At 44.1% G+C, this 12,748-nt stretch overlaps 1 protein-coding gene across 4 annotated transcripts in view; it reads left to right on the top strand.

Annotated features, from left to right (window-relative positions):
• Positions 1-12,748, top strand: part of EPN2 (epsin 2) — a 54,497-nt gene that overhangs the window by 36,747 nt on the left and 5,002 nt on the right. For 2 of the 4 annotated variants that reach the window (XM_069029700.1, XM_069029699.1), the window contains exons 3-8: positions 4,699-4,823; positions 6,184-6,276; positions 6,548-6,713; positions 9,227-9,400; positions 10,893-10,985; positions 11,850-12,065. In XM_069029700.1, coding sequence (XP_068885801.1) covers positions 4,699-4,823; positions 6,184-6,276; positions 6,548-6,713; positions 9,227-9,400; positions 10,893-10,985; positions 11,850-12,065 — 867 coding nt within the window. The remainder of the gene's footprint in view (positions 1-4,698; positions 4,824-6,183; positions 6,277-6,547; positions 6,714-9,226; positions 9,401-10,892; positions 10,986-11,849; positions 12,066-12,748) is intronic. The other 2 variants (XM_069029701.1, XM_069029702.1) reach the window with 2 other exon arrangements.

Here is a 12,748-nt window from a genome sequence, read left to right as displayed (position 1 = left end):
GTTATGCCCAAGCTGGGACATCCCAGTTATTTTGGGTTGTGCTCACATTCTTCCCTTTGTCCCTGTGCTCCAGGAGGGTTTGGGAAGTAGGGATGGGGTGGGATGGATGCCCCGATTTCAGTGACACAAGCACAGCTCGGTGTGACCTGATTTCTGCAGCACTGCCCAAGGTGGGCTCGGCTCGGGTTCATTATGCTCAGAGCCTGCTGGAGAGGAGATGCAGAAAGGTGCACTGGAAAAGGCTTTTATGGATCTTGGGAAATGCCAAGTCTTTAACCTGAACCTGTAAAAATTCTGGGAGGAATTTGCTGTAGCTGAATTAATGAGTTTAAATATTTCAGTGATTATTCATGTTAAATTGACTCGTTATTTAAAACCAGTTGTGTGAAGCCTCAGCAAGTCTGTGTTCACTCATCTGTTTCAGTTTTGTCTCCCCTTTTGCTTGGAGTAGAAAATAATTCAGAGGAATTGCTATTTTGGGTTTGGCACAACAGAAAATTTATAAAATCCAGAATGGTTTGGGTTGGCAGGGAGCTTAAAGCTCATCTTGTCCCAACCCCCTGCCATGGGCAAGCACACCTTCCACTGTCCCAGGTTGCTCCAGCTTTGAACATTCCAGGGATGGGGCAGCCACAGCTTCTCTGGGCACTCTGATCCGTTCAGAATGCTCCTGTTTTTAGAAGGTTTGGTTTTTAATAATGATTTCTTTATCTTCCATCTTAGGGAATATCATCTGGCAATGACTCTGGCTGAACAGCATGGAGAATTCCCATAGTTTGAGGTGTTGAAGGAATGTGGCAGACTCCTGTCAGATGTCATTTGACAGCTTGATTAAATCCTCTCATCATACATTTATTTTTCTGGTGCTGAGAGTGAAGGTGGGAGGTGCTACTGGTGTATCCAGACTCCTGTAGTGACACTGAATTATCCAACTGTGTCCATTCCCATGGATGTAGGGATCACCTGAGAGGAAAATGCTCCCAACAAAACAAACGTGAAAGATTTGTTGAGTGTTAAATGAGTTTCAGAAGTTCTCAGTCTGCTCAGTGCAATCAGAATCTGCAGGAAGGCTGAGCAGCTCCACCTTGTCACGTTCATCGGTGTTATCAATTCTCTTCTTGTACCTGAAAGATTCCTTATTTCCCAAGGGAAAGGTGGATTACACAATTCCTTCTAGATTAAGTGGTTTGCACTTGCCTTGCCATCATTTGAGAGGCTGGATTGGCTTTTTAAAATTGTCCAATCTTTATGTGAGTGGTCTTTCACTGGAAGACTGAGAGATAGGATCTCCCAAGGGAATTGCTGTTGGCTTCTGAATCCTTACCTTGATACTATGTTAATTTTTCAAGTCACTTTTGGTTTTGTCCACCTTTGTAGGTTCGCTGATTGAGTGAGGAAGCAGCTTTTCTTTCTGAACAGATGTGACTGAGCAGTGAATTCTGTTCTGTTCTCCCACCTGCAAATTAGAAAGCCTGACACTAAAGAAAAAAATCACAAATAACAAAACCAGCCCCAAAACCCAAGCACAGGCTTCAGAATGAAAATGCAGAGTCTGATTTTTATTATTAATGCAGGCTCTGCTCTCTGTGTCCCGTATTTCACTTTAACTCAGCCAGATCTATAGCTGGCTACAGAAGCCTTTTAATAGAGGCAAAATATAGGAAATTATCAATAGATGTGTCTGAGAGATGTCAGAGCCTGGCCTGGGCACAGATGGTGGAGCAGAATCCTGTTTTAGTGATTAATTGAGGCTGGAGACGATTTCCTTGCCGAGCAGCCGGGCCTGGTGCTCCCTGTGGGAGAAGATGGCCACAGATTTGCTCCTGGACAGTCTGGAGGGACTAGGATCTCCAAATTCCTAACAAAACAGGGCTTAGCAGGTCAGAATTGATCTATTGAGTCCCATCTTACATAAACATCTGAGTTAACTGTCATGTGCTGGGGGATAAGGGATGCTTTGTGTGGCACCATCCTGTTACTAAGGCAATAACCTTTCTGTTGGATCCTGGGAATTCTAACCTTAGAGCAGGATGAGGCCCATATGGAAGGGTGGTTATAGGACTGTGGGAATTTCAGATAAAACTTGTCAGGTTACTCCCAAGAACAGTGTTTTGAATTACCCTTAATCCTTTAAAAAAAAAAAAAAGTGCTAGCAGCTCTTTAATGTAGATGGTTTTATAACACTGCAGAGGCTTACATGGAAAACAGCAACATTCCTATGGTTTGTTTTTTCACTGAGGCCCAAGGAAGAACTTCAAATGGACATTTTCCCCTTTTTTTTTAAAGTAAAAAGGAGCTGGAAATACCTTTTAGAGTTAACAAAAGCAAGTAGAATAAATTGCTGGAAAGCCTAGAAGTGAGAATAAGTAATCTGCATGTGTGTGACCCCATATTATCCGTGTGGGGATCCCAGAGCCGCTGGCTGTTGGGATCTGCTGGGAGCTGTGAGCTCATGGAGCTCCCTGCCAAAGCAAAGGCAGCCCTTCCCATGCACAGCTGGGAGTGGAGAGCCAGGGAAAGGCTCGGAGTGGGGTGCAGTCCCTTCTTCTTCCAGCTTTTCTGGGCAGGAATGCAACTGGGCAGTGTGTTCAGCAAGTCCTTTGTGTGGAAATGGGAGGAAGAGCAATGGAATTTAACCCATTTTGCATCATTTTAACGTCATTCTGCCATCAGGTTTTTAGTTGTTGTGGGATGCAATTATGTGAGCAGAGATGGAAAAGCTGGGCTGCAGGAAATGCAGGAAATCCCATTTCCCCCCACAGTTAAAAGCCCAGCAGACCAGAAGGTTCCTCCCTGCTCCTAGTCCAGGTTGCCATCTGTTCTCAGGTGACTCTGCTGGTGTCCCATTTGTCCCAGGCTCTGTTTTTAAACCAGTTAGGACTCTTTCCTTCTCTAATCCCTGCTGGAAAACTGCTCTTCTCCATCTGTATCTCAAATCTATTTATGGCCCATTTATACCATTAATTCTTGCCCCTTTATCTGAAATAGTTTTTCTCTCTCTTGTATTTGCAAGCCTGAGGTATTTAACAACCATAAACTGCTCAATCTTCTTTTGGCAAGGATAAACATAAAACATTCTCTGAGCTCCAAAGGGAAATGTTTCCACCTCCATTCTGGTTTAAAGCCATCCATTTTGGATTGGAATGATTACAATTAGTGCTAATTTATTACCTGTATTAGGTGAGTGGCTGGGAATTATCACATGCTTTAATCAGCACATTTTTCATACGCTTTATTGGAGAGCCTGGCAGTGACTGTTGGAGCAGAGAGGACTCATCAACCAGGCTAAATTTAATTACTTTATATGAGAAAGTTTGAAAAAGTAATAGAATTGAGGTATGAGTAGCATCTTTGTTGAAGTAACGTTGGCTTGAGAGCTTCAGGATCAGCACAATGTGGAAGAATCGTTGTGGGTGGTAAATTAATTTGTGCCTTTAGAAGCACAGTGGGGTGGGATGGCACCTTGGGATGTGGTGGGAAGGAGGAAAGGTCATTCCTTGTTTATGGAGAATCACCTTCTTTCTGGCCTGTTGGATGAGAAAGTTCCACTTGTTGTTTTGTGATGTCATTTTGGCCTGAAACTTCAGGAGAGAAAGACAAGACTGGGAAATGTTTGGAGGATTAAAGCAGTGATGAAAAAGTGGTTTTCAAACTGAGTTTGTCAATCTCATTTTCACATGCCCAGCTGACCTGGTAGGAGGAAACTTGATTTCTTGGAGCTTGACATGCTAGTTTGAAACATTCAGTTAAATGTATTAAATGTCAATATATATTTTGCCAAGCTAATCATCATTGCAGCCATTAAATACAAACTTCCTTGCCAAAGTGAGATAAAATTTCCGTGTGAATGATTTGGATGCTGAAGAATTGTCTGAGAGAGAGTGAGCACAAAATTGTTTAATTACTGTACAGTGCTAAATCTGCTAGTGGTGTAGGATGGGAATTTCACATGCTCCTGGAGTGAAAACATCACTAAAAGATGGTTTGTGTATTGAGAAATTGCATATTTTAGCTGTCAAGCTTGACTGTTCCTTGAGGACGAGTGGGGGAGATACCAGCTAATAGAAATCTTCCCCCAAAAAACCCCAGCCAACCCCAGAAACCAAACAACACCCCCAACCCATTTACCAAACTCTTTTTTTAACAGAGAATGATCCTGTATTTGCGTAAATTTGGGGTCTGAATAGCTGGCTTGTTTGTCCCCGAGCCTGCTCAGCAGTTCAGAATAGTTCTTTATCTTCCCGTTAAGACTGTATTATTTTACAGAAAAGTGGGTGGTATCCAATTTTACCCTGATACTGGCCCACTCCCAGCAGATCCTTACTGACACTGGAAGATGTAAGAAATACCCACAAATGTTTTCTCCAACAACGAATTCTGTATGTTTTTAAGTCAGTGTCCTGCCCCCAGAGCTCTGATACACTCAGGGTATGTCCAGCATGAGCTGGGGTACTTCTTGGTATCACAGCTCCACAAAAAGCCTTTGTTTTCCAGGAATAGTTTTCCCTTAAAGCAGCTGAACTGTCTTGCAGAGCTAAATTATCCTGGCCTGTCCCCCTCCCCCTTGGCAGGAGCTTCATCTCTTGACCCTGAGGGAGCTTTGAGACCGAACATGTGCAAACGGGGTGCAGGAGCCGAACCTGACCCCTCTTTTTGCTGTTTGCTGTGCTGAATGTGCTGGGTTTTGTCTCCCAACAGCGACATCCCCTCGGGTCTCCTCAGAGCTGGAGCAGGCCCGGCCTCAGACGAGCGGGGAAGAGGAGCTGCAGCTGCAGCTGGCGCTGGCCATGAGCCGGGAGGTGGCGGAGCAGGTCGGTGCCCGTGTAGGTTTTCCAAAGTGTCCATGCTTTGAGACTTGAGATTGCAATCCTGGTTTGTTGGTTTGGTTTTTTTCACTGGCAGCTTGGCTTTGCTCCAGGTGGAATAAGGGGAGTGAGAAAGGCCATTTTGGAAGATGTTGCTCTTGTGTGATTTTTTTTTTTTTTTTATTCTTTAAATCTCTTTTTAAAGTAACTTCAGCCTCCGAGCTGTTGAGACTAGTGGAAGATGACAGTCACTTTGCAAGAAGACTTTGTGTGGGAGGATGTTAATCATCACATTACTGAAGATGTTTTCAGTTAGGAAGAGCTGAAAACATGACTGGTCCTGAAAACCTTCATTAATGTCAGTGAATTCTGATTCCAGTGGAATTTGGAACGGTCTGTTTCTTTTGGTGGGAGTGTCTGGAACAGGAGGGTGACCTGACACAAAGTACCAGAATATATAAAAAAACTTGGTTTAAAGTAAATTGACTCCTGATCTATCACCTGGGTTATGTTACTGTGCTAATTCTTAGGAGTTTCATTCTGAATTTGGAGTAAATGTGATTAAAATGACTGTGTTTCATATACAACGAAGTTGAATCTCAGCTCTGAGTGAAAATTCAAGTCAGCCATGCTGAGTGCCTGTAATATTTTAGAGGCTTCCTGTGACAGCTTAGTTTACAGCTGTATGTTAAGCATGAGTGCTTGGAAAGGGAAACTGTCACCCAGTAAACTTTATCATTATTGGGCAATAAAGGGAACGAAAATATAAATCAGAATGTAAGCATTTGAAGTAGCTTCAAAAATGACAAGGGAAATAGCAGCTGGGGGATTAGTCAACTTCAGAGAGACATGATGCAAGCAAAGATATTTAAAGTAGTTGAATGTGGCATAAACATTGTAGTTACAGATGTTTAAACCTTCACATTACACATGGAGTTGGCAAGACTCGATTCCCTTGGTGGATCTTGCACCAGTGTGGAGGGAAGTGAACAAAAGCTAGGGAAATTTAAGTTTAGTTCCCTACAACCTTCAGTGGTGATTTGAATGCTGGAAAACCATTACAGTAATTTAAAAATGGGTTGTTCACGTGAAGTTCCGTGGTGTTTCTAACTGAATTTTGGAAAGAATGTTTCATGAGGAATAAAACAACACCGGGGTAAATTCCAATCAGCGAACTGGATGTTGTTGTGATCACAGGGCCAGGGTGCTCCTGAGGCAAGAATCACAGGAAAACTCCTTTCCCTCATTTGTGTTATGTCGAAATTGCAGCCAAAACATCCCCCTGTGGTGCACAGGGTGGCAGGGTTGGAGCCCTGGAGGGAGCAGCAGCTCAGTGCAGGCTCATGGTCTATATCACCAGTGTTGATTTCCTTTGCAGGAGGAGCGCCTCAGACGCGGAGACGATCTGAGATTACAGATGGCTCTGGAGGAGAGTCGCAGAGACACAATTAAAATTCCCAAAAAGAAGGAGGTAGTGCCTTCGCCTAAGAAATTCCTGGTTATGCTGCCAAAAGCTGAAATACAGTAACACAAATTAGCTTAATACTGAGCTCTTTTATGCTTTTGGGTTTGCTGTGTTGTATAGCTTAAAGCTTCTTCCATGTGGGTTAAATTTGGAACTACTAGTCAATGCAGGTGTGTAAAAGGAAAAAAAAAAAAAAATAATGCTTCTTCACTCTCACGGGTTTGTACTTCAGCCTGCCAATGCTCTTGAGTAAAGCTCAGCTTCTTCCTGCCCTCAGCACACCACTTTGTTGGACCTGATGGATGCCCTGCCCTCCTCGGCACCGGCCCCGCCCAAAACGGAGCCCTGGGGACCTCCTCCTGCTGCTGCTGCTGCGAACCAAACGGATCCCTGGGGAGGATCCACAGCTGCAGCCCCTGCCTCTGACCCGTGGCAATCATTTGGTAAGAGAACACTGCCAGCAGCATTGGGATTTAAAAGGTTTTGCTTTTAAACGTTGAGCATTTCAAAGTTCCTCAATGTCCAGCTTGTGTGTTAGTCCATTTTGAGTGATTCCACTAAATCCCTCAACTCATTCCCAAGCAGAAACCAATGGAAGTTGCACTCTTTTTAAGCAGTTGGGTTTTTGTGTGTGCCGTTTGAATCCTAAGAAACAGGAGAGCAGCACTTCTGTTGTCTTTGTACAGCAAAACCAACTTGTCTCTCACAGGGGGGATGCTTGTGTTTCACTGCTGGTTGTGCCCAGTGCCATGGGTTTAGACTCTTCCCAGAATTTAATACTTAGGCAGGATGCTGAGCTTAGGAAGGCCATAGATCTGAATTATCACGTCCTTAATTGCTCCTAGAGAATTGTGATGTGTTTGTGTATGGTCAGAACCAAAAGGATTAAATTCTTTAAATAGAGATTTTTATTGCAGACAAAAGAATTTAGGTTTAAAATATTCACTGTTCCATAGGATTTTGATGCTAAATCCATGGAGTATTTCTGAATGGAAAGATGCAGTGTTTCACATTTTAAAGAGCAACTAAGCCAAATTTTGTGTGTTTCTTTTGTGTGTATTGCTGCCTGTCTGCTCGGCTGGTGTCTGGGTCAGCCACAGCCTGTCCAAGGAGTTACTCCTTTGATAAGAAAGTGGATGGTTCCTCACACTTGGAACTGGAGCTGGATTTATTTTTTTGTTGGAATTTTGGACTTTTTTAAAGGGCAGGGAGTTTCTGTGCAAATGGAAGCTTTTCCATGAAGATTGACAGCTTTGCTCTGTCAGTTCTGCTTCAGGCTGGTGATGCTACAGCCTCTACTCTAAAGTGCTTCAAAGTTATTTGCATTCCACACACCACCATCAGATTCCTGAGGAAAAACTGGAAGTTTAATAATGAAATGCCTTGTTTGGGTTTTTTTCCCTGCTCATGATGGCATTAAATGCACCTACAAAGCTCCTGGGCCAACTGCCAGGTCATCATTCCAAGTGTCACCTGTTTTTTTTTGGTGATAGGAACTGAGAAAAAACCCAAATTTTGGGCCCTAAGGCTGTGCAGTTTATTTTTGCATGGTTAAAACCAACCAAAATCCATGTTCCTCACATCTCCTGCCTGATGTGTCATCCTCTGACAGGATTTTCCTTGTACCAGTTCCAGCCATAGTGTTTCCTTGGTGCTTCCCAGCTTTCTTACACCACAGCACAAGCCCTGCTTCCAGCCTGCTGGATTCTCCCAGGGAGAGTCTCGAAGATGCAATGAATTTGTTGATAAAAGAGTGACTCATGAAACTGCATTTCCCAAATCCTGCCACTGCTGTGGTGTTTCAGTGGAGCTCCTGGAAGCTCCCAGAAGGGATCTTCCCAAGCGCTCGCATTTCAGGTGCTCCCTTTAGGACAGAAAGGACATTTTGGGAAGCTGCTGTTGATGGGAAATGCTGTCATTAGTGTGGCATTGCTCCTAACTCAGCACTGGGGGCAGATAAAGGAAATGTAAGTACTGGTGTGGGAATAGTGGGGCTTCCTTGGGGAGTTTTGGCATTTCCTGCTCCGGAGCTCTAGCGGCCACGTGCCTGTTGATGTAACAAAACCCAAAATTCCGGTTGGAATTTGTGCCACTGTGTGCAGCATTCACTTGGTTTACAGGAATATTGGGGTGCTGGGGGGTTGAGTGGAGTTTTAAAAGCTAAAATAATTCTCAGTTGTTACTTGAAATCCGCAGGATATTAAAAATAAGAGTTGTTACATGTGGGTGATTCAGTCCTGCTCTTGGGTTATAAAAATCCTCATTTGGGAATTAAACCTTTGGTGATTGGATTTGTAGGAATGAAGAGTTGTCAGCATCTTCCAGTAAAAATGAGAGCCCTGAACATACAGGCTTTGTGTTAAAAAAATAAAGGGGTATCAGTGGGCAGCTTAGATGTGTGTCAGGAGTGCTTAGAAATGGGAATAAAAAAGCACAGCTGGCTCAGGGAAGCTGATTATATTTTTATAAAATAGCAGTATGGTTAAAAGAGTTGGAAAACATTCCCTTTGAATCTTACCAATTCCTTTGTCCAAGGGTTAATGTTGTGTGTCTCATACCTTTTACCTTTGGGCTTTTTATAAACTCACTTTCCCCTGAGTTCATAAATAGACCCTGTGATTTAGGTCACCTCCAGCCAGGGATTGTCACTTGTGGTGGCAATGTCAGTAATAAAGGCAAGTTTATTTTCTTGTTGGAAGTGCAGGTATTTGTATTCAGGTTCAGAGAGGGGAATTGTTTATTCCTGTGCCTTGCTCAGAATCTCCTGGTGCTCGTTGTTGCTCAGAGTGTGTGACACAAATGGTGGGAGTTCCCAGTGTTCCTGGTGCTGAACTGCTGCTCCCATTTATGCTCAGGATTAATTGGGAGTACAGGTTCCTGAGAGGGGGCAATCTCCAGGGAAAGCTTTCCAAAGGGAAGCTGGACTCACTGCTCTTCCTGCGGATTCTTCTTGCAGGTGCCAAACCAGCTGCTTCCGTTGACCCTTGGGCAGCACCAGCAGGATCCACAGCCCAGCCTCTGTCCAAAAATGTGGACCCTTGGGCTCCTGCTCAGCCATCTTCTACTGCAGCAAAATCTTCTGTGGATCCTTGGGGATCAGCACCTGCAAACAAACCTCTCTCTACTTCTGGTGAGCAACGGTCTCATCCCATATCCATGTTATTTCAGTAATGAGAAGAAGTCCAAATGATATTCTTGCATTGTGTGGTTCAAAGAAGCTGAACAATTGGCAGAACTGGTCTGCAAAATAAAAGGGAGTTGTAATAACCAGCAGGAAAAAGAAATTTAAATGTAATTATTCTGACTTAGAGCTCTGAATTTGTGGTGCTGCTTCGTGCTCTGTCCCTTACACGTCTCTTCCTGGTATTTGTGGCTTCCTGCTGAGCACTTGGGACTGCTGCTGCTCTTGGGTTTTATCTTTAATTGGACAAGGACTTAATTTCTGGCAATGAATGATATTCTAATTTAACCTTTCCTTATGATGAATAGCTCTGCAGATAGATGTCTCTGCAGATGTAGATTGACAGGTTGAGCAGCTCAGAGGAGACTTCCAGAGGTGCAAATGAAGGTTTGTTCCTTCAGACTGAGGGTGTGAAACCCTCCCTGAGCCCTGGTAAAGATGCAGAAGGTGCTGCTGTAATTGTCTGTTCATGCTCTGTAACTAATGCAACCTTGATGAGTGTTAATACCTGGCACTTTCATATTGGCACCGTGGCTAAAAGCATCCAAAATGCATTTTCTGCTCATCACTCATCCTGGTACACAACAGACAAAGGAATCTGAGTGCTGCAAAAAGTTGTCTCAGCAGTTTTTCCCTGGGCAAAGGGCAGTAACTGGAACAGTGTGAAATGAGCATTTAACTGTGGTGGCTCTTTGTTCTTGATAAATATTGGTTTTATATTCAATCTTCACTCCTTCTCTTGGAGTTTGTCATTTTGTGCTCTTTTTGCTTGAAACGTGTTGAAGGTTAAAATTAAATTAAGAAAACATTTCAGCTCATTAAAACCTCACAAACCTTAAAGCTGTTCAGGAGTGTGATTGTTGGTCATTCAGGTGTGTTTTTTATGCCTCCAATCTGAGGTAAGAGTGTGTCCACATTTAGAAATGGTGATGTTTTACTGATTGCAAACTCCGAGTGAGTGCTGGTGCTTCAGCTAATGGGGCTTTACCATCTCCACAACCTTTGCTATGGCATTCCTCCTCCTTTCCACTTGGGAAGCAGAAATGAAATCATCACTGGTGGTGTTTTACTTGAGGGCTGATTAACACTTGGTAGTTGAGGCTGTAAATCCATTTCTGTTCTCTCCTTCCACAGCAAGATCTGCTTGTCTCTAGTGCAGACACTCAATCAACCAAACCCCAGCATGCTCAGGTGTGCCCTACACTGATCTAAAAGCAAACTGCTCTGAATTAGTTGTTCCATGCTGTCAGAAAGGACAGTTCTGTGACATTCTCCATCTCCCAGCTCCTGGCTCAGAGTAGCAGCACTCTCAGCTGCTGCTCTGGAACCTGTTGTGGCTTCTTGGTAACAGGAATGGGTTAGGAATTGCCTCCAGGAGGATCAGCTGTGTGATGCAATCGAAGATGTGTTAATGACAGGGCTGTCTTGTTGTTTTGAACAGGAAGTACATCTTTTGACCTCTTCAGTAATTTGAATGGTACAGTTAAAGATGATTTTTCTGAATTTGACACACTTCGAACTTCCAAAAAGCCAGGTACGAATCAAATTCTTAGCATGTGGACAGGTTGGGTGACAGTCACAGCAGCAAATGTCTCTAGTCTTAAATTTTATTGAACAAAAAAATCAGCTTTCACAAAGGGAAGGAAGTGATGATGCAGCAGTAAAAGCTCCTTGTTCATATTTTGGCCTGTGCATGAACTTGTGGGGAATGGGCCTTTTGCACTGTAATCCATGGAATTGCACTGTGTGACCTTTTGCTGCATTGACCCAGAAATTTGTTGGACTCCTTAATTCCCAGTGTCCAACATGTTTGGAGCAGGGCTTATGCTCAGAGAGTCCACCAGAACCATGCTGACTGAATTCCTCAAATGCGTAAATTCCAGTAGGAAGATGAGAAAATACTTTTTATGAATACTTTAATTTACTTTTTCTCTGGTCAATGGTCAGTAAATCAAAGCTGCCAGACCCTCAGCTGTCAGTGCTGTAGTACCACTGCTCTCAGGGTAGTTCTGCCTGAAGCACAGCTGGGCTTTTTGAACCCAACAGAGAAACCCTGGGTGGAATCCAGCTAGGAAGGGCACAGCAGTGGTGTAGGGCGAGGGCACAAGCCAAGGCTTTGGAGTATCTTTTCCTTGGAGCCTGTGAGTCCCACCTGGAGCAGCAAAGCTGTGGGAATTCCATCAGTAGAGCACTGCAACTCTGACTGTAGCATCTTCATGCTCTCCTAAAGAACACTGACCTGCTTGCATGCTGAGAGGGTGTAACCAGCCTGAAACACTGAGCCCTGACTAACACAGACTTAGAATAAAGCATTTCTGCTCTCACACGCTTCAGGGTTCTCTCTGCCTGGCTCTGTGGATTAACCAGAAGTTTGGTTTGTCCCTTTGTGTTGTTGCAGCTGAATCAGGTTCCACTCTGCCATCTCAGCACAGCGGTACCACGAGTCCTGATCTCTTTGAGTCCCAGCACTCGAGTGGGACATCAGGCAAACAAAGCGCAGCCCGGAAAACCCCGGAGTCCTTCCTGGGCCCCAACGCTGCCCTGGTGAACCTGGATTCTCTGGTGTCTAAGCCACCACAACCTGTTACTTCACTGAACCCATTCTTGGCACCAGGTTGGTTTCTGCACAGTCCTTCATATTTCTAGTTTAGCTTTCCCTTCTGCAGGAGAACTCTGCATAGCTCAGTGCTGTTGGAGTTGAAGAAGGGTGATTTGGGCTTGGTTTTGTTGCTTACTGCAGCCAGCAGATCACAAGCAAGAGCAGGAGGGTCTCAGAGAGGCATCCTGGGCTCACCCAGCGCAGTGACAGTCCCTGAAAACACAAAGTGTCTGCTTTTGGTCTGCAGCTGAGCTTTATTCAAGCTGTTCCCCTTCCACTCACTGAAATGATCTGTGTTGGAAGGTTTGGGATTGTTAAAAATGGCTGAACTCCAGCTGGTTATTGTCAAAACAGGTAAGATTACCTTGGGAAGGTTATAGGTAGTAGGTTCCTGTGGAAGCAGGTTGGAACTGCCCTTTTCCTGGAGCTGCAGCAGGCACAGGAGATCTCTGACTGCAGCCTGAGGTCCCAGAGAGCAAACTCTGCAGGGTAATTCAGTGAGCTGCTGGTTAGCGTGTCTTAGGCTGGTACAATGAGCCAGTTTGGTCTGAAAACACGTTCCCAATGTATTTTGGAAAAAAAAATTGGCTGTTGCAGTTCTCCTGTAAGCTGGGCCTGTTAGAAGTGAGCCCTTGCTTTGAGCAGACTGAAATGGTGACACCAAACCATGTGGCAGATTTTTTTTTTCAAAGCTGAAA

Source organism: Aphelocoma coerulescens, chromosome 14 (assembly GCF_041296385.1).
Source record: "Aphelocoma coerulescens isolate FSJ_1873_10779 chromosome 14, UR_Acoe_1.0, whole genome shotgun sequence".
NCBI lineage: Eukaryota > Metazoa > Chordata > Aves > Passeriformes > Corvidae > Aphelocoma > Aphelocoma coerulescens.
This window is presented reverse-complemented; position numbering and strand designations above follow the sequence as displayed.